Below are 21,054 nucleotides of genomic sequence, written 5' to 3' on the forward strand. Positions count from 1 at the left end.
GCAAGACACGTTGGCTTTTAAGATAAGAAGGTTCCTGTTCCTGGCCTAGATAGGGCCTAACAATCTAGTTTTAAAATGTTTAAATTATACAACTAAGAAATGCATTTCTTTATAAATTGAAATACTATATTGAGAAGGAATCTGAGTCTTAATATGAACCAAGGAAGAAGTGGTCTTATCAGTTACTGCTGTTTGCCATAAGTGTTTGTGGTGTATGTCTGTATGTCCGCCTATTTATTGAGTGACAAATAAAATCCTATGCCTCTTTAAGGTCCTTATGTCTTAAATTCTGCCATACTCCTAAGATGAATGTCCCTCTTTACTAAAAATATTGAGGCTCCCTAATTAAGTTTTATTTATATAGAATTTCAAGAGACCCCAAATAGCCAAGTGTCATGCAGGGAGGCCTGCGGGGTCTCTGCTCCCGCTCCCCATACAAGAATGCAGGATATGGTGAGGCCAAAAAGGAACACCCACGGAGCCATAGGTAGGGGAGTCATACCACTATATTCTCTCTGGCGGCACTATACTCTCACTGGAGGCTGGATCCACACTGTCCACAAACCGCCATCCATACTTGTCAGCCCAGCCACCATCTTCTTGCTAGCCCCCATTCTTTCTCTCTCTCTCTGCTAGCACAGCCACAGCAGTTATATTAGTGGCCAATGGCTCACTGGTTACAGCTGACGGCCAACTAGCCACAGCTGATGGCCATGCAATCACAGTTGATGGCCATTTACTACCTGAGCCAGCACCTGTCTATGTGAGACTGAGAACCTGGAAACTACTTTCTGGGGCTCTGCCCCCACACTCCACCCCTACAGGCTCTCACCTCACAATCTACACAACAAGCGTCTTCCGCGAGGGGACCTGTGTGAGGAGCCTGGAGGTGACTGCAATATCCTGGACATAACCAGGCTCTCTGGGCACAGCCAGGGTTTCTCAGGGCACCACCAGTACTTCTGGGCACAGCCAGACTTCCTGGACTTCTTAGGGTACCACTAGTTTCCCCGGACACAGCCAGGGTTTCTCAGGGCACCACCAGTGCTTCTGGGCACGGCCAGACTTCCTGGACTTCTTAGGGTACCACCTGTCTTCCCGGACACAGCCAGGGTTTCTCAGGGCACCACCAGTACTTCTGGGCACGGCCAGACTTCCTGGACTTTTTAGGGTACCACTAGTTTCCCCGGGCACAGCTAGGATTTCTCAGGGCACTGCCACTCTCTCTGGGAACAGCCCGACTTCCTGGGTACAGCCAGGGTATCTTCAGGGCTCAGCCAAACTTCCTGGACTCAGCCAGGTCTCTCAGGGCACTGCTACTCTCTCTGGGCCTCTCAGGGTACCCTGCTGGAACAACAGCAACTCACAGTCAAGGTGCTTACATATTCTCAATGGCGGCCAGTCAAGACACAAAAGCAAATATCCCCCAGTTCCACTACATGGTGGTATGTTCCTAAACAAACAGTCAAGTTGTCCATTAAATTAGGGATGGAAGGCAATTCCCCATAGTCCATAGTCATTCGCCAGGGCTGTCCTGGGGGTGAGGGATGACCTTGACCTCACCCTTATCTCCCACGGAGGACTCAGCAAGCGTTACCTCCTGGGACTATAAGTCCCGTATGGGGGCAGAGCCCCAGAAAGTAGTTTCCAGGCTCTCGGCCTCACATAGACAGGTGCTGGCTCAGGTAGTAAATGGCCATCAACTGTGATTGCATGGCCATCAGCTGTGGCTAGTTGGCCATCAGCTGTAACCAGTGAGCCATTGGACACTAATATAACTGCTGTGGCTACGCTAGCGGAGAGGGAGAGAAGAGAGAAAGAATGGGGGCTAGCAAGGAGATGGCGGCTGGGCTGGCAAGCGTGGATGGCAGTTTGCGGACAGTGTGGATCCAGCCTCCAGTGAGAGTATAGTGCCGCCAGAGAGAATATAGTGGTATGACTCCCCTACCTATGGCTCCGTGGGTGTTCCTTTTTGGCCTCACCATATCCTGCGTTCTTGTGTGGGGAGTCGGAGCAGAGACCCCGCAGGCCGCCCCGCATGACAAATGGCGCACCAAGCAGGGTCTCCCGCACGACAAATGGCGCAGCGAGCAGGATACGGTCCCGGCCAAAGTTCTCCAAAGGACGGTGGAGCAGTTTGTGTGTATGAACATTGAGTCTCAGGAAGACCAGGAGGAGCAGCTGCCGGAGAGCTGGACCCCCGTGGAGGGGTGGGAGGATGTGGACGGTTCTCCCACCAGCACAGGAAAAGCCATGCAGCTGCTGGAGAGATGGAGCCCCGTGGAGAGGTGGAAAGATGTGGACGGTTCCCCAACCAGCACAGGCCGGAGAAAGCGAAGGTCGTTGCAGCCCTGTGGGCCGGGGAAGTTCCTGCTCAGGCAGCCCGGATGCAGGACTTGTAGTCCCAGGAGGTAACGCTTGCTGAGTCCTCCGTGGGAGATGAGGGTGAGGTCAAGGTCGTCCCTCACCCCCAGGACAGCCCTGGTGAATGACTATGGACTATGGGGAATTGCCTTCCATCCCTAATTTAATGGACCGCTTGACTGTTTGGGAACTGTTGTTAGTGGAACTGGGGGATATTTGCTTTTGTCTCTTGACTGGCCGCCATTGAGAATATGTAAGCACCTTGATTGTGAGTCGCTGTTGTTCCAGCAGGGTACCCTGAGAGGCCCACAGAGAGTGGCAGTGCCCTGAGAGCCCTGGCTGAGTCCAGGAAGTTTGGCTGAGCCCTGAAGATACCCTGGCTGTGCCCAGGAAGTCGGGCTGTTCCCAGAGAGAGTGGCAGTGCCCTGAGAAATCCTAGCTGTGCCCGGGGAAACTAGTGGTACCCTAAAAAGTCCAGGAAGTCTGGCCATGCCCAGAAGCACTGGTGGTGCCCTGAGAAACCCTGGCTGTGTCCGGGAAGACAGGTGGTACCCTAAGAAGTCCAGGAAGTCTGGCCATGCCCAGAAGTACTGGTGGTGCCCTGAGAAACCCTGGCTGTGCCCGGGAAAACTAGTGGTACCCTAAGAAGTCCAGGAAGTCTGGCTGTGCCCAGAAGTACTGGTGGTGCCCTGAGAAACCCTGGCTGTGCCCAGAGAGCCTGGCTATGTCCAGGATATTGCATTCACCCCCAGGCTCCTCGCACAGGTCCCCTTGCGGAAGACGCTTGTTGCGTAGATTGTGAGGTGAGAGCCTGTAGGGGTGGAGTGTGGGGGCAGAGCCCCAGATTGTAGTTTCCAGGCTCTCGGCCTCACATAGACAGGTGCTGGCTCAGGTAGTAAATGGCCATCAACTGTGATTGCATGGCCATCAGCTGTGGCTAGTTGGCCATCAGCTGTAACCAGTGAGCCATTGGCCACTAATATAACGGCTGTGGCTACGCTAGCGGAGAGGGAGAGAAGAGAGAAAGAATGGGGGCTAGCAAGAAGATGGCGGCTGGGCTGGCAAGCGTGGATGGCAGTTTGCGGACAGTGTGGATCCAGCCTCCAGTGAGAGTATAGTGCCGCCAGAGAGAATATAGTGGTATGACTCCCCTACCTATGGCTCCGTGGGTGTTCCTTTTTGACCTCACCATATCCTGCGTTCTTGTGTGGGGAGTGGGAGCAGAGACCCCACAGGCCGCCCCGCATGACAAATGGCGCACCAAGCAGGGTCTCCCGCACGACATCCCGCATCCGGGCTGCCTCAGCAGGAACTTCCCCGGCCCACAGGGCTGCAACGACCTTCGCTTTCTCCGGCCTATGCTGGTTGGGGAACCGTCCACATCTTTCCACCTCTCCACGGGGCTCCATCTCTCCAGCAGCTGCATGGCTTTTCCTGTGCTGGTGGGAGAACCGTCCACGTCCTCCCACCCCTCCACGGCGGTCGAGCTCTCCGGCAGCTGCTCCTCCTGGTCTTCCTGAGACTGAGTGTTCATACACACAAACTGCTCCACCACTCTTTGGAGAGCTTTGGCTGGCACCATACCCTGCTCGCTGCGCCATTTGTCATGCAGGGAGGCCTGCGGGGTCTCTGCTCCCGCTCCCCATACAAGAACGCAGGATATGGTGAGGCCAAAAAGGAACACCCACGGAGCCATAGGTAGGGGAGTCATACCACTATATTCTCTCTGGCGGCACTATACTCTCAATGGAGGCTGGATTCATACTGTCCGCAAACCGCCATCCACACTTGCCAGCCCAGCCGCCATCTTCTTGCTAGCCCCCATTCTTTCTCTCTTCTCTCCCTCTCCGCTAGCGTAGCCACAGCCGTTATATTAGTGGCCAATGGCTCACTGGTTACAGCTGATGGCCAACTAGCCACAGCTGATGGCCATGCAATCACAGTTGGCCATTTACTACCTGAGCCAGCACCTGTCTATGTGAGGCTGAGAGCCTGGAAACTACTTTCTGGGGCTCTGCCCCTACACCAAGCTATCTTGAAAAAGAACAAAATAGGAGGACTCAGACTTCCCAATTTCAAACCTATTACAAAGCCACAGTAATCAAAACATGTGGTACTGGCATAAGGATAGACATATACCTCAATGGAATAGTGTTAGGAAAATTTCCTCTTGCCAAGAGACTGGAAAAAGAGGCTGACAACTCCAGCCATTACATCAAGAGTGTATTAAGAGAACTTACATACAAGGTGTGTCTCAGGCATCAGCAAGATGACATGGATATCGTCAACGCCATATTGCAGGTACTAAAGAGTTGTATAGAACAGGGCAGGATGAATAGGGGTGTGACCAGCCCCAGATAAGGGGAAAACGCCTTACATGCTTGCCCAGGGCAGGTCGAAGTCCTATTCCCAGAACCAGCATTCCTGGAGGATAGGGGAGGAGTCTGGTCAGACATTCTCTGAGGGGACTTAGGGGAAACAGTATCTGCTGGCTGGGATCTAGCCGGATATAGCTCAAGGGTTCACAGCGATTACATCATAGGACAGTATCTTTTCTATAAATAGAATTGAAAGTCCAGAAATAATGTCATAAATCTGTTACTGAACTCAGGTTCAGCTGCTTGCCGCTTGTCAGCCAATGATCGAGAGACAAGGGCTGGTGGAAAGAAAAGGAGGTTTAGTCAAAATGCCAGACAGGGTGGACTCCTATCTCATACGCCATCTTCTCCCTTCCTAAAGGGGCCAGAAGACTTTATAGGCACGTAAGAAGAAGCAGAACAAGAAAAAGGGAAAGTTAGACAGTTGCTGGGTGCTGACTTCCAGAGAAACACAGGTGAAAAAAATGCTTCCTGGGAGTCTGATTTGCTTCAAGACAATCTCAGACCTAGTGGTAGGGGGGGATTCATGTGTCAGCTGGTGGAAACTTGCAAGGGTGTTGTAGTCTGGTTATTGGCATCTCGAGATCTAAGGGATGAAACAGTTAAAGTCTGCGTTCTGGCAATTAACCAGATTAACGGGGTACTCTTATGCTTGTAACCTTGGGAAAACAGAGTAATTGAATCAGGCAGGAGGGGAAGGAAACAAAGAAAACAATGAAAAAGAAAAATAAACTAGATTGCTAAATGTTGAAAAGTATACCATCACCCTTACACATCTAGAAGGAATTGATTTTCAACGAGTGTTCTAAAACCATATTATATGGAGGAAAAACAGGCTTTTCAACAAATGGTGCTGGGATAACTGGATATGCACATGCAAAAGAATGAAGTTGGACCTTTATACCATAAACAAAATTTAATTTAAAATCTATCAAAGACCTAAGTGTACAGCTAAAACTATAAAACTCTAAGTGTAAGAGACTGTTAGCATGAGAACTGCTACTTTAAGGTTAAGATAGGGTTAACAGCCCTGAGGAGACTGTTAGCATGAGAACTGCTACTTCAAGGTTAATATAGGGTTTAGAGCCCTGAGCTTAAAATAACCTAATGGCTTAATTGTTAATTCCAGGATGCGGGCAGAGAGAGACCAGGTGGCTGATAGCTAATCTCTCCTGTTCTCTGCAGCTATGGGAGCTTTTGTAGCCTAACTGTAAACTCTTTGAAGCGTAGACTAATGTGTACTCCCTAAGCATAGCTCAACCTGCACTCCCTAAGATTATGAAAAATTACTAAATGCCTTAGTTATGTGAGAATTGTAGTTCATTTTGTACTCCCTAAGACTTTGGAAAATTACTGAGTGCCTTAGAGATGCTATAAAAACCCTTAGCTTTGTAAGCTAGGGGTCCTTGTTAAAACCCGCTGCGTCGGGCAGAGACAGGGACCCCAGCTAGCTGGAAATAAACCTCGCTGTGTGACTTGCATTATCGTGTGTGTCCTCTGTCTGTCTGAAGGGTGGACAATTCCAGGACTTAACAGAAGTAAACATAGGTGTTAATCTTCATGGCCATGGATTAGACAATGGTTTCTTTTCTTTTTTTTTTAGTTTCTGTTTCTATGAATACTTATTTTATTTAATTTTTAAGACATTCAATATTATTTTATATTAGTTTCAGGTGTACAGTGGTTAGGCATTTATAAAATCTATGAAGTGATCCCCCTAATAAGTCCAGTACCCATCTGACACCCTACATAGACTTGACAACAGTATCGATTATATTCCCCATACTGTATTTTACATCCCGTGATTTTTTGTGACTACCAATTAGTAGTACTTTCTAATCCCTTCAACCTTCTCCCCCATTCCCCAATCCCCCTCCCATTTAGCAACCATCAGTTTTTCCTCTGTATCTATGAGTCTATTTCTGTTTGCTCGTTTATTCTGTTCTTTAGAGTCCACATATAAGTGAGATCATATGGTATTTGTCTTTCTCAGACTGACTTCTTTCACTGAGCATAATATTCTCTAAGTCCATCCATGTTGTTGCAAATGGTAAGATTTCATTATTTTTTATGGCAGTAATACTCCATTGTGTAAATATACTACAATTTCTGTATCCAATTGTCTATTGATGAGCATTTCATTTTCTTTCTATATCTTGGTTATTGTGAATTGCACTGCAATAAACATAGGGGTGCATATATTTTTTTGAATTAGTGTTTTGGATTTCTTTGAATAAATACCCAGAAGTGTAATTGCTGGGTCATAAGATAGTTCTGTTTTTAATTTTTTGAGGAACCTCCATACTGATTTCCATAGTGCCTGCAACAGTTTGCAATCCCACCAATAGTGCACAAGTTTGCGCTTTTCTCCACATCCTCACCAACACTTGTTGTTTGTTGATTTATTGATGATAGCCAATCTCACGGGAGTGAAATGGTACCTCATTATGGTTTTTATATGTTTTTCTCTGATGATTAGTGACATTGAGCATCTTTTCATGTGTCTATTGGCCATCTCTATGACCTCTTTGGACAAATGTCTCTTAATGTCCTCTGCCCATTTTTTTTTTTTTTTGATTAAAGTTTATTGGGATTAAAATGGTTAGTAAAGTTACGTAGGTTTCAAGTGTACTATTCTGTAATACATCATCTAAATCCATTTTTAATTGGATTGTTTGTTTTTTTGGTGTTGAGTTCTATGAGTTTTTTATGAATTTTTGGATATCAACCCCTTATGAGATGTATCCTTGGCAAATATCTTCTCCATTCAGTAGGATGTCTTTTTGATTTGTTGATGATTTCCTTTGCTGTGAAAAAGCTTTTTAGCTTGATGTAGTTCCATTTGTTTATTTTTTATTTTGTTTCCCTGGTCTGAGAGGATGTATCAATAAAAATATTACTAAGGGTAATGTCTGAGAGTTTATTTCCTGTGTTTTTTTCTAGGTGTTTTATGGTTTCGGGTCTTACATTTAAGTCTTTATTCCATTTTGAGTTTATTTCTTGTATATGGTGTAAGAAGGTGGTACAGTTGCATTTTTTTGCATGTATCCAGTTTTCCCAGCATCATTTTATTTTATTTTATTTAAGATGGTTTTTTTTATTATTGGGGAAGGGGAACAGTACTTTATTGGGGAAGAGTGTGAACTTCCAGGACTTTCTCCAAGTCAAGTTGTTGTCCTTTCAATCTTAGTTGTAGAGGGCACAGCTCAGCTCCAGGTCCAGTTGCAGTTGTTGGTTGTAGGGGGCGCAGCCCACTATCCCTTGCAGGAGTTGAAGAATCGAACCAGCAACCTTGTTGTTGAGAGCCCACTGACCATGTGGGAATGGAACCAGCAGCCTTCGGCATTAGGAGCACAGAGCTCCAACCACCTGAGCCACGGGCCAGCCCCCAGCACCATTTATTAAATAGACTGTCTTTATCCCAATGTAAATGTTTGCTTCCTTTGTTATAGAGTAAATGACCAGATAGGCATGGATTTATTTCTGGGCTCTCTATTCAGTTCTATTGATCTATGTGTCTGTTTTTACGCCAATACCATGCTGTTTTGATAACTATAGACTTGTAGTGTAATTTGATATCAGGTAGCATAATACCTCCCACTTCCTTCTTATGTCTCAGGATTGCCATGGCAATTTGGGATCTTTTATTGGTTTCATTAAATTTTAGGATTATTTATTCTAGTTCTGTGAAAAATGTCATTGGTATTTTGAAAGGGGTTGCATTGAATCTATATATTGCTTTGGGTAGTATGGACATTTTAACTATATTAATTTTTCGTATTCATGAGCATGGTATATATTTCCATTTATTTGTATCTTCTTTAATTTCTCTCTTCAATGTCTTATAATTTTTGGAGTACAGGTCTTTTACTTCCTTGGTTAAATTTAGTCCTAAGTATTTTTTTTGATGCAATTGTAAATGGGATTGTTTTCTTAATTTCTCTTTCTGATAGTTCATTATTGATGTATAAAAATGCAACTAATTTCTGCATATTAATTTTGTATCCTGCTACTTTACTAAATTTATTTATCAGTTCTAATAGTTTTTCATGGAATCTTTGGAGTTCTCTATATATAGTATCATGTCATCTGCAAATAATGACAATTTTACTTCCTCCTTTCCAATTTGGATGCCTTTTATTTCTTTTTCTTGTCTGATTGCTGTGGCTAGAACTATGTTGAATAAAATGGTGAAAATGGGCATCCTTCTCTTGTTCCTGATCTTAAGGGGAATGCTTTTAGCTTTTCCCCATTGAATATGATATTAGCTGTGGATTTGTCATGTATGGCCTTAATTATGTTGAGATATATTCCCTCTACCCACCACTTTGCTGAGAATTTTTATCATAAATGGATGCTGGATATTTTTCAAGAACTTTTTCTGCATCTATTGATATGATCATTTGATATTTATTTTTTATTTTGTTTATGTCGTGTATCACATTAATTGATTTACAGATGTTGAACCAACCTTGCATACCAGGAATGAATCCAACTTGACTGTGGTGTATAATATTTTTAATGAATTGCTGGATTCAGTTTGCTAATATTTTGTTGAGAGCTTTTGCATCTATGTTCATTAGGGATATTGGCCTATAGTTTTCTTTTTTTCTTTTTCTTTTCTTTCTTTAGTAATGTCATTGTCTGGTTTTGGAATCAGGGTAATGTTGGCCTCATAAAATGAGCTTGGAACCTTACCTCCCCCTGGATTTTTCAGAATAGTTAGAGAAGAATAGGTTTTAAATCTTTTTTGAATGTTTGGTAAATTCACCTGTGAAGCCATCTAGTCCAGGACTTTTATTTGTTGGGAGCGTGTTGATTACTGATTCATTTTCATTGATGGTAAATTGGTCTGTTCAGATTTTCTGTTTCTTCTTGATTCGGCCTTGGAAGATTGTATGCTTCTAGGAATTTATCATTTCTTCCAGATTGTCTTCCAGTTGCTCATAGTACTTTCTTAAAATTTTTTCTATTTCTGTGGTGTCGGTTGTCACTTCTCTTTCATTTCTGATTTTATTTATTTGGGTCCTCTCTCTTTTTTTCTTGTTGAGTCTGGTTAAAGGTTTGTGAATTTTGTTTCTCTTTTCAAAAAACAAGCTCTTGGTTTCATTAATCTTTTGTATTGTGTTTTTAGTCTCTATTTCATTTATTTCCACTCTGATATTTGTTATTTCTTTCCTTGTACTCATTTTGGGCTTATTTTGCTGTTCTAGTTCCAGTTTCCTTAGGTGTAAAGATAGACTGTTGATTTGAGGGTTTTTATGTCTCTTTAGGTAGGCCAGCTTTACTATGAATTTCCCTCTTAGGACTGCTTTCTTTGTGTCCCACAGGTTTGGGGTCATTTTGTTTTCACTTTCATTTGTCTCAAGGTATCTTTTGATTTCTTCTTTGATCTCATTGTTGACCCATTCATTATTTAATAGAATATTATTTAATCTCCATGTGTTTGTGCATTTTTCAGAGTTTTTTTTATTGTAATTCATTTCTTATTTCATACCACTGTGGTCAGAGAAGACGCTTGATATGATTTCAATCTTCTTAAACTTATTGAGACTTGTTTTGTGGTCTAACATGTAGTCTATCTTGGAAAATGTTCCATGTGCTCTTGAAAAGAATGTATATTCTGCTGCTTTTGAGTGAAGTGCTCTAAAAATATCAATTAAATCCATCTGGCCTAGTGTGTCATTTAAGGCTGCTTTTCTGTCTGGAGGATCTGTTGTTAAAATCCCCTGCTAGGATTGTGTTACAGTTGATCTCTGCCTTTATGTCTGTCAATATTTGTTTTATAGATTCAGGTCCTCCTGTATTGGGTACGTCGGTGTTTACTAGGATTATGTCCTCTTATTGGATTGATTCCTTTATTATTATGTAATGTTCTTCTTTGTCTCTTTTTACAATCTTCATTTTAAAGTCTTTTTTGTCTGATGTAAGTATTGGTGTCCCATCTTTTTTCTCATTTTCATTTGTATGAATATTTTATCCCTTTACTTTCAGTCTGTGTGTGTGTCTTTTGATCTGAGGTGGATCTCTTGTAGACAGCAAATGCATGGGTCTTGTTTTCTTATCCACTCAGCTACCCTATGTCTTTTAATTGGAGGATTTAATTCATTTACATTTAAAGTGATTATTGCTAAGTACATTAGTAATTGCCACTTTATTATTCAGATTTTTTTTATCTTCATTAGTTTGTTTTCTCCTTTTTTCTGCTTAAAGAAGTCCTTTTAACATTTCTTGTAATACTGATTTGGTGGTAATGAATTCCTTTAGGTTTTTCTTACCTGGAAAGTTCTTTATCTTGCCTTCAATTTTAAGTGATAGCTTTGCTGTATAAAGTAGTCTTGCTTGTACACCTTTGTTTTTCATCACTTTGAATATTTCCTGCCACTCCCTTCTGGCCTGCAAAGTTCCTGATGAGAAGTCAGCTGATAGTCTTATGGGAGCTCCCTTGTGAGTAAATAGTTTTATTTCTCTTGCTGCTTTTAGGATTCTCTCTTTGTCTTTAACTTTTGCCATTTTAACTATGATGTGTTTTGGTGTGGACCTATTTGGGTTCATCTTGTTTGGAACTCTGTGTGCTTCCTGGACTTATATGTCTATTTTCTTCACCAAGTTAGGGAAGTTTTGGGTCATTATTTCTTCAAATAGGTTCTCAATCATTTGCTCCCTCTCTTTTCCTCCGGGTACTCCTATGATGCAAATGTTGTTACTCTTGATGTTGTCCCACAGGTCCCTTAAACTATCTTCATTGTTTTTTATTCTTTTTTCTTTTTGTTGTCCTAATTGGGTGTATTCTGCTACCTTGTCTTCTAAATTGCTGATTTGATCCTCTGTTTCCTCTAATCTGCTGTTGACTCCTTCTAGTGTATTCTTCATTTCTGTTATTGTATTCTTTATTTCTGACTGGTTCTTTTTTATGGTTTCTATGTCCTTTTTATACTTGCTATCTCTGTTGAAATTCTCACTTAGTTTCTTAAGCATTCTTATAATCTGTGTTTTAAACTCTGTCTCTAGTAGGTTGGTTGCCTCCATTTCATTTAGTTCCATTTCTCGAGATTTCTCCTGTTCTTTTATTTGGGACATGTTTTTTTGTTGCCTCATTCCGGCTTCCACTCTGTGTTTGCTTCTCTGTATTAGCTAGATCTCCTATGTCTCTCAGTCTTTGCTGCGTGGCTTTATGTAGTATGTGTCCTGTGTAGTCCAATTGTGCAGTCTCCCTAATCTCCTGTGTGTGTTCCTGGAGTGTTCTTTGTGTGTTGTGTGTGTTTCCCTGTTTTAATTGATCCTTGATTGTTTTTGGTGCATCAGTGGATGAGATTGACTCCCAGGCTGACTAATTGTGAGGATTGGCTACACCGACAGTAATATGAGCTGCTGTATGGGGACTGACTGCTCAGAGGAGGCTTCATCCCCACAGGCTTTTGTGCCTGTTGAGAGCCCCCTTTTTGTGTGCCGCTTGTGGGGCTAAACATGTGGTGCTCTGTTGTGATCTGAAGCTGACCTCTGGGTGTGTTGTTTCTGGTGTCTCTTGGGAGGGGCTCCCAGGACAATTTCGCCTTGCCTGTTACCAGCCCTGTTACCTTGCCTGTTATGTGACTACCTAGTAAGAGCCACAAAACTATTAATATCTGTGGTTGGATGCTGTCTGTGTTGGACCGGGAGACATGTGAGGGTAGCCTGTCTGTGAACCAAGGCTGGCTTACACCAATATTAGGCCTGAGGGCACATAGCAAAAGGGATAGGCAGTGGTTTCTTAAATATAACACCAAAATCATAAGCTATAAAAGAAAAAAGTGATAAAATGGATTGTATCAAAATTAAAAACTTTTGGGTATCAAAGGATTTGGGTATCAATAGAATGAAAGACAACTCACTGAAAGGGAAAAAATATCTGGAAATCATATATCTGATAAGATTCTAGTATTCAGAATATATAAAAAACTCAATAGCAAAAATACAAATTACCCAATTTTTAAAATGGGCAAAGAATTTGAATAGACATTTCCCCAAAGAAGATATACAAGTGACCAATAAGCATCTGAAAAGATTTGCTCAATATAATTAGCCATTAGGGAAGTACAAATCAAAACCACAATGAGATACCACTTCACTTCAGTAGGATGGATAGAATTTAAAAAATCAAACACACAAACAAAACCCAGAAATCACTAAGTGTTGGTGAGGATATGGATAAATTGGAACCCATATACATTGCTGTTGGGAATGTAAAATACTACAGCTGCTGTGGAAAAGTCTGGCATTTCCCCAAAAAGTTAAACAAAGAGTTACCATATACCCCAGCAATTTCACTACTGGGTATTTACTAAAGAGAATTGAAAATATATGTTCACACAAAAACTAGTACATGAATGTTCATAGCACCATTATTCACAATAGTCAAAAAGTGGAAACAATCCAAATGTCCATCAACTGAAAAATGAATAAATAAAATGTGGCATATCCATAGCAAGAAATAATATTCAACCATGAAAAGGAGTAAAGTACTGATACAAGTATATGCTGCAACATGAATGAACCTTAAAAACATTATGCTAAGTGAAAGAAGCCAGTCACAAAAGATCACGTGTTATGTGATTCCATTTATACGGAAAAATCCCAAAACAGAAAACCTATAGAGACAGAAAGTACATTAATGGTTGCTTATGTTGGGGAGGCATGGGGGTTTATGGAGTAATGGCTGAGGGTTGTAGGGTTTCTTCTTGAGTTAATGGAAATGTTCTAAAATTGTTTGTGTTAATGGATGTACAACTCTGACTGTACTAAAAGCAATTGAATTGTATACTTTAAATAGATGAATTATATGGTACATGAACTATATCTCAATAAAGCTGTTTAAAAAGGACTCTATCAAAGAGAAATTCAGAACAATGACATTTACTTTTTTTCTGTCCTTGGTCACTCTGGCTACAGCAGATAAGGGATTCTTTATGAAACACTGTGTAACAGAAAGAAAAATGATTATTTAGCTCGTTGTTGCTGAAGTGTCTCTTGGGGAACGAAATATATTTCCTTAGGGATGCACCTTCTTAATTTACTTGGAGATAATTTGGGATTCAGAAGGAGAAAACAAAACTAGGTAATGGCTCTTTGTTGAGAATTTGAGAGTAAAGAAAAATTCAGGAAAGAGGTGTTTCTTCAAAAAGGTGGGAGGCTAGAATGCTCATGGACAGAAATGATTGACTCAAGAAAAGAGAAACCTGCTGTTTAGCTTTAAATTATCTACTGAATCACATTGTGGTGTAAACGTCCTTTACTGTTGCCCCTGAATCAGCAGTAGAACTCTACTGTCTTTTCTGTGTGGTATTTCAAAAGTAGGGACTTGACCCCACATATGAGGTGCTGCTGTGCTGGAGCCAATGGAGTAGTTGCCATGAACCAAACAGAGAATGAGAATTGAGCAGAAATCAGAGCCATCCATGGTCCAGGGGTCATAAGCCTCTGAATTCACAGTATTCTTTCTAAAGGGTGTGGCTGGTGTTTGAATAAATCTAATCTCTATATTAAAGGACACTGTGTTATATATGCTTTGAAGGCCAGAGTTTCTGGATATGACATATACTGCAATGACATATACTTCAAGGGTTACAGGACTTTGAAGTTGGGGGAGCAGTGAATGTAGAATAACAGGAGAGAGGTAAGTAAGGTCACTGAAACAGGATGAAGGATTGTCTTTAGCAACAAGAATGCCACCAACAGTAATCAATGTTTATTGCGCAGGACAAGGGTCAGGAAAACTGATACCAACACCAGAGAATTCTGATGAGGAAGCACAAGCAGGAGTTCTTCAAGGAAATGCTTTAGCCAGCATGAGCCACCATAGCCTTTAGAGATGCTTCAACAGCCTCTAATTTGTCATGGAGGTAAATCCCCATTCACTGGAGGTTGGAAAGAAGATCCAATCATAGGATTTCCTTCAGAGTTGAGCCAGGTATCTTCAGATCTCTGCAAAGTAGAGAATCAAGCAGAAGCTGAGACTTTTTCTAAGGGGGAGGAGCCCTCAGCGGAAGGACAAGGAGATAACAAGTGACTGAGCCTCTGGTCCTGGTTCATTGGAAGGAATCGTCAAATTGGCAGGGATGGAGGTTGGGTTAGGAACAGTGGTCAGAACATCTGCCTAGAAACTGGTTTTCTACTTTGTAACATGTGGGAATTGTACTTCCCAGAGGGTGAAGGACCTGCCGAGGGGGAATCATCTGGACAGAGACACCAGACAAAGAGAGACATCAGTGCCCTTCTCACCTGCTACTCGGAACTGCTCTTTTGATTCCGTCACTGGGAAGTTATCAGCTGGGTCCTTTTGTCTTGTGGTGCTCTCTGAAGTTGGGAAGTAGTGAGAAGAGGAAGATTTTTGCTTCCAGGTCCGCCACCATCTCCCCAGGCCCAGGAGCACAAGCTCCAAAAGAGTAAACAAGAGACAGAGCCCACTGACTCCAAACATGGTCTTTAGGAAGATGGTCTTCTCAGAGGGACGGGACAGATTACAGGTTATACTACCAAGGCAGGGCTCTCGACGACATGCAAAGGAACTGGGCATCTTGAACCCATACAGATGGTACTGCCCCCCCAAGGCTGCCCCCTCAAGGACCAGTCGTACCCCCAGCTGTGCCACATACGCCCAGAGCAACTTGGGGCTTCCAGCCGCTGAGGCATCTGTGCTTCCCTCTCCTTGTTGGATCAGGGTCTCCTCTCCCCTCTTCACCTTTCCTGAGTCTTCCCAATGCCAGATGACATGATATATGGTGAAACCCATATAGAGGGCACTGGGCACAGTCACTAAAATGACCTGGAAGGCCCAGAAGCGCAGTGGGGAGAGGGGGTGAAAGGCATCGTAGCAGGCAGCCTTGCAACCTGTCTGCTGGGTGTGACACACGAATTCGCTCTGCTCATCGCCATAGACCCCTGTCCCACTGGCAGCCAGCAGCACGAGGCGGAAGCCCAGGAGCACAGGAAGCAGGAGGCGCCCCACAGGTGTGGAATGCCGGCTCTCCTCAGCCACCAGCCGCCTCAGGAACCGGCCGCACATCCTGTTAGGGAGCAGTGGACAATGATGAGTGTAGATGTGTTGCTCACTGTCCTTTAGGGGGAGCTCTAGGCCACCTCTTCACTCCTAATCCAAGGATGGTTAAGGCAAGCCTTCTTGCTTCTCTCCAGGAATCTGGTTGATGAAATATTAAGATTTTTTGCAACTATTTATATAGTTGAAGGCATCTATGTAAAATAATAATAGTGTGTGTGGGTATGACTCTCTCTTCTGTCCCCCTCTGTACTGCTGGAGCAGAGAGGAACTCCCATTGTTGGGTAGAGACCAGGGTCTGTCTTTTTGTCTCTTTCCCTCCGTCCTTCTTACCCTAAGTCAGCTAAATAGTAAGAAACCACTGTCCTCGGAAAACTGTTTCCACAGGTGATGGCTGCCAGGGCTGGTGCTACTGCCAGCATCATCTGAATGAAATCAGTGCTGACTCGGGGGAATGTGCATGCTCTTGCTGTCTGCTTTTCTCTGGCTCCATGCCCTTGGAGGCTCACAGGTGTGTCGGGCTGGCCTCTGCTCCCATCTCAGGGTAAAACCGAGATGCAGTTAGGTTAGGAGGCTTTATGGGGATCAAGAGAAGAGAGTGAGTGTCAAGCCTTGCTTTAGTCTAATGTTTTTTAGACCTAACCAGCTTAGGAAAAGGAGAATATTTGGAAGAAAACCCAGAAGCAACTACTAGTTAAATGTATGGGATTTGGGGTCAAAGCCAGAACTGACTGGATAAAAATTTGAGATTTGATTCCTCTCCTTTGCTGTTGTTCCCTGGGCTCATATCTCCCTCACAGTGAGAGGTGACCGTGGTCAGGAACAGATTTCAGAAATTCCTCATTTCTCTGGACAAATACCATCATACCACAAGCCCAATTTGCCATTTTTATCTTTGTCCTTATCAGCAGCCTTCCTCAATGCCCAGCCACTGGTTCTAACCATCCCCTTTCAGCCCAAACTCTTACACACCTATTTCCCCTCACTCTCAGAAGACCGTGCAAACCTCTTACTCCACAGAGAGGATAGAGACTTTGATGTGAAACCCCACAGCTACTACTTATCTTCATAGTCACTTCCTTCTATGGCATCTTAGAGAAAGAAGTGGCCCTACACTTACCCAAGGCTACTCTCCTTTCCAAATCTGTGTCCTTGGGTCTCTCTTTTCTGGCTTCTTCAAGGATTTGATCCCCAGATTATATTTCCTGTAATTCAGATCACCCTTATTTCCTCTTTGAGTATGAACTTGCTTAGGTTCCTCCCTTTTAACTCTAATAACAATAACCTGAATTTCTAAGTTAATATGGCAGCAAATGAGACACGCCTAATTTGTCTTGTATCAACTTCCCAATTATAATACCCACAAAGTTGCACAAAACAATTTTAAACGGGCGCTAGTATCATAAACTATAGATAAGAACAAGCTATATGCCAAAACTTAAACGGAAATGGTCACTTCTGTGCAATTGGAAGGGATGGATTGAGATGCTTTCAAGGGTTTCAGTTGACCAGAGAAATATGTCCCCACCCACCAACTGTGAGAATCCATATTGTGAGCCACTAGGAATCAAGGGTTTGAATCTCTGCCTCCTCCTCAGTCCCTATCTTTCTACCTCCATCATAGATTATGAAGGCTCAGAAGTCTACCGGGCTGTTGAAAATTCTTTTCTATAAAATTGGGTTAAAAGTTTTAGAAGAAACCTATTTTCCATCTCTAGCAAGATACAAAATTGTTCTCATGATTAAAGATGGCAGATTGAAGACAGAGACTTATCCCCTCATTCCCAAGACTCCTCAAAAATGAGAGTAGATGGATCTTTAAATGTATAAACCCACTACAGAGTAGGAGAAAGAGCCTCGGTAGCACAACTAAAATCCACTTTGAAGGCAATAGGACAAATACTGAGAAAAATCAAATTGGGGTGCTGAAAGCACATTGGGTAATTCTTCCAGAATTCAGGGGGAAAAGATGAATAATTGAAAATAATAAAAGGTAAATAGATAAGGACACAAAATCTGTTTCCTAATTTGAAAATCAAGGCAACAATAAAACAAAATCACTGGCTTGCTTATTGGATGAAAAAGCATTTGAAGTACCTGGCAAAAAAAAAAAAAAAAAAAGCAATTTCTCAATAAATATTTAGCTAAATTTTGTTTGGTGTGATATTGAGTTCCATAGAGGACCGAAAGGAAGGTCAACTTCCAATGCTGGTCCTGGGCTTCTTGACCTTGGCACTATTGACAGTCAGAGCCTGATAATTTTTGTTTGGGGACAGGGAGGATGCTGTCCTGTGCATTGTAAGATGTTTAGCAGCATTCCTGGCCTATATTCACTAGATGCCAGTGGCACCCTTCTCCCGCCCACAAAGGTCTCTAGACATTGCTAAATGTCCCCTGTGGTCAAATTCACCCTGGTTGAGAACCACTGCTTTAGGGTAGCACCGGTCCATCACCTCTAATCTTGGCTTCAGTTAATTACCAGCTCTTTAAAACAAGACGTCTGTACCAGAGCATCTCAAAGGGCTTTTATTAGGTGGGCCATTATAATCTGCCCATTTCCGGGCTGATTGCATATTATCTCTCAACCAGTCCCATCTGTGAGGATGCCTGCAGCCCCTCCCTCCTTGCCGCATCAGTATAGGGGGTCCCTGCGCTTAGGGGAGGCAGCCCCCAGGCTCTGAGGGTTTCTGCCCTGGTTCTGGAGAGTTACTAGACTAAAAGCTAATTTGGTATAATAAATTCTAAAATCTTGCTCGCAGCCTCGTCATTTCAAAGTGCAGGACTGACACCCTCTAAAGACATTTTCGGCACATTCCCAGCAGAATGGAATTGAACACAGAACAGGCCTGGCATATTGTAAGTGTTGGGAATTTGAGTCGTTTTCAGAGGCCCTGTCTCCGATTCTTCTCTCTGTCCTGTGCCCACTTCAAACCCATAGCCAGACACCCAAATGTCCTCTACAAGGCCTTAGGAACTGAACTGGGGTCTCCAGAGCTCACCACAGAGCTTTGGTGGTTTGGAAGTGAGAGCAGGGAAAGCAGGAAAAGAGAACCCCTTGGTTTTGAGCCCCATGCCTATTTCTGAGACCTCTTCCATTTCCTTTGCCCCACAGCTGTTATCACCAAAACGGTTATTCCACACACATCTGGGGTCTCCTCTTCAGACACAATTGTGCTCTATCTCCCAAAGTCTGCAGACAAAAGGGAGTTTCCTATACAGCTGGCGCCTAAACACAGCCCACCCTGCTCCCTCACCCCCTGTCTTCCAGGGACACTGTGGTCCCCCCATCCCCTCCTCCCCCCACCGCCTGATCTCTTCCAGCCATCCCTGGCCCACCTATCTCATTCTCTGAGACCCTAATCCTCCTCCCACAAACGTGTGCAGCTTTGCCCACAGGGGCCAGAGCTCCCAGGCCGGACTTCAGGACCTAGGGAGCTGAGGGTTCAGCATTGCGGACAAAGCTCCACTCAAGGAACACCACTCTGTTTCCAGGACTGGAGAAATAGTTTTCAAATAAATCGATTTGGCAGAAAGTTGGTAGGATCTGAGCTCTGTCAAGATTTTAGTCAGTGGAGCAAACCTGTGAGCTCAAAAGTTGGGGGAGGGAGGAAAGCCCAGAGTTTGAAGGGCTTTCAAATATGTAAATAGAGTTTTTAAAATTCCATCATGATTTTAGTAAGAATTTTTCTAAGCATCTCTATACTTTTGGAGAAAATTTTCAGGCTTCCATTGGTGGCAGACTCCATGTCAGACAGTTAAGGTGTGAGGGATGGATATCCACTGAGAACAGAGCTGGACCCACGTCACTGCTCCCATCTCACCCACCTGGCCTGGAAAACGTTCTAGATTTTTTACTCAAAGTGTGGCCATGTGCAGCAGCACTGCCATCACCAGGTCTGCAGAGCAGATTCTTGGGCCACATTTCCAGCTTAGCAAATCAAATCCGAATTTTAATAGTATCCTAGGTCATTTGTGTGTGCATTCGAGTTGGAGAAGGCAGTCTAGAGCCCTGGGCAGCCCCCACCATCCTGCCCCCTGGTCCTGTGCCAGCCCAGCTGCTTCTGCCCCAGCATGAGCACTCACCTGGCAGCTTTGAGCAGAAACACCAACAGGAGAAGGAGGCAGAGACAAGTGTCCTCAGACTGGAGCCCACAGGGTCCCAGCTGTCCCCCAGGCCCTGCCTCCTGCCACCGCCCACTTCTCCCCCTCCCCTTTTCATTCCTGGCAGCCTTAGTGAAGGATAAAAGAATTGCAGCTGGAGGAATAGGCAGGCCTGCTGTTAAAGAATGGGCTGTGGAGAATAACACTGTTGTTGAGGGTAAGGGGACTGTCTCCAAAGTGAGCTGAAACAGGGATTTTCAAATCATCTGAAAGAGGGCAATGGCTTCAGCTCATTTCCAACATGCGGGCTTCTGGCAACCACACATAGAGTTCAATATTCTTTCTGCAATGTTTATCTCAGGAAGTCCTCTCCTCTTGGCAGGGAGAAATAGCACAGGCTTCTCCCCCACAGCACTGGGCATCTGTTCCATGTCCCCTCAGCAACTCAGGGAGCCCAGCCCCTGTCTACCACACCCAGTGAGAACTGTGATACCTGCCCCTATGCTAGAGCCAGGATCCCCTCCAAAGGTATGGTGGAGGGTGGGGAGGGGCTAGGCTGGGCGAGCAGATGGGTGGCTGGGTGGGTGGGAGAGTAACCCATGAGTGAGCTTCTTGAGTGAGGATCTATTTACTCTGTTGCCTGCAATAGCTCCCAGAGCCAACATAGCACTCTTCAAGGAGTAAAGTTGGAGGAAACCTCAGTTCCAGATTCTGCTTCTGTGGGTATTTGGGTTATCATTCCACTATTTTCTAGCATTTAATATTGTTATGGAGACGTATATGTCCAGTTGGATAGTCCACCTTCTAAGTGATTTGACCTTTTTGACACTTTGCCAAACGGATTCTTTTTTTTTTTTTTTTCACCTGTGGAGCCTGTTCACTCCTCCAGGGGATTCTATTAAGAACAACATAAGATAACCTCCCACTGGCTCTGTCCTGGACATGTTCACATCTGGTCCACAGGAAGTAGTTACACATCCTTAAGGCCAACAAACTCTAGGCATGTAAGCCAAGTCCAATGCAGTCAAATCTCCTTCCTTTCATCTGCTGGATAGCCTATCTCTTGCCTTCTCGATTGATCAGCCAGGAGTCAATAGACACATTGGAGCCCCTTTCACGAGGCTTGAGATGCAGGAGGCAGTACCCTTATCCCCTTCTCTGAGGGAGAACTAGCAGCAC

General features: G+C 43.7%; 1 protein-coding gene across 2 annotated transcripts; it reads right to left on the reverse strand.

Moving 5' to 3' along the window:
- Positions 1-14,444: 14,444 nt before the first annotated feature.
- On the reverse strand, positions 14,445-19,980 carry GJC3 (gap junction protein gamma 3). Of its 2 annotated transcripts, none has more exons than XM_088796707.1 (3): positions 19,858-19,980; positions 15,000-15,784; positions 14,445-14,702 (listed from the first exon to the last, which is right to left on the reverse strand). In XM_088796707.1, exons 2-3 carry the CDS (start codon positions 15,781-15,783, stop codon positions 14,695-14,697), a joined length of 792 nt encoding a protein of 263 aa, XP_088652833.1. In that variant the 5' UTR covers position 15,784; positions 19,858-19,980; the 3' UTR covers positions 14,445-14,694. The 2 variants fall into 2 exon arrangements, with proteins under 2 accessions (XP_088652833.1, XP_088652834.1); XM_088796708.1 differs by having other exon boundaries at positions 15,000-15,915; positions 19,858-19,977.
- Positions 19,981-21,054: the final 1,074 nt, after the last annotated feature.

This window comes from Rhinolophus sinicus, chromosome 3 (genome assembly GCF_057876585.1).
Source record: "Rhinolophus sinicus isolate RSI-liver-muscle chromosome 3, RSI-T2T, whole genome shotgun sequence".
In the NCBI taxonomy this organism is placed as follows: domain Eukaryota; kingdom Metazoa; phylum Chordata; class Mammalia; order Chiroptera; family Rhinolophidae; genus Rhinolophus; species Rhinolophus sinicus.

Bases quoted from the DNA above. Each gene is read 5' to 3' on its own strand.
- GJC3 (XM_088796707.1), bottom strand. From the start codon at position 15,783: ATGTGCGGCCGGTTCCTGAGGCGGCTGGTGGCTGAGGAGAGCCGGCAT.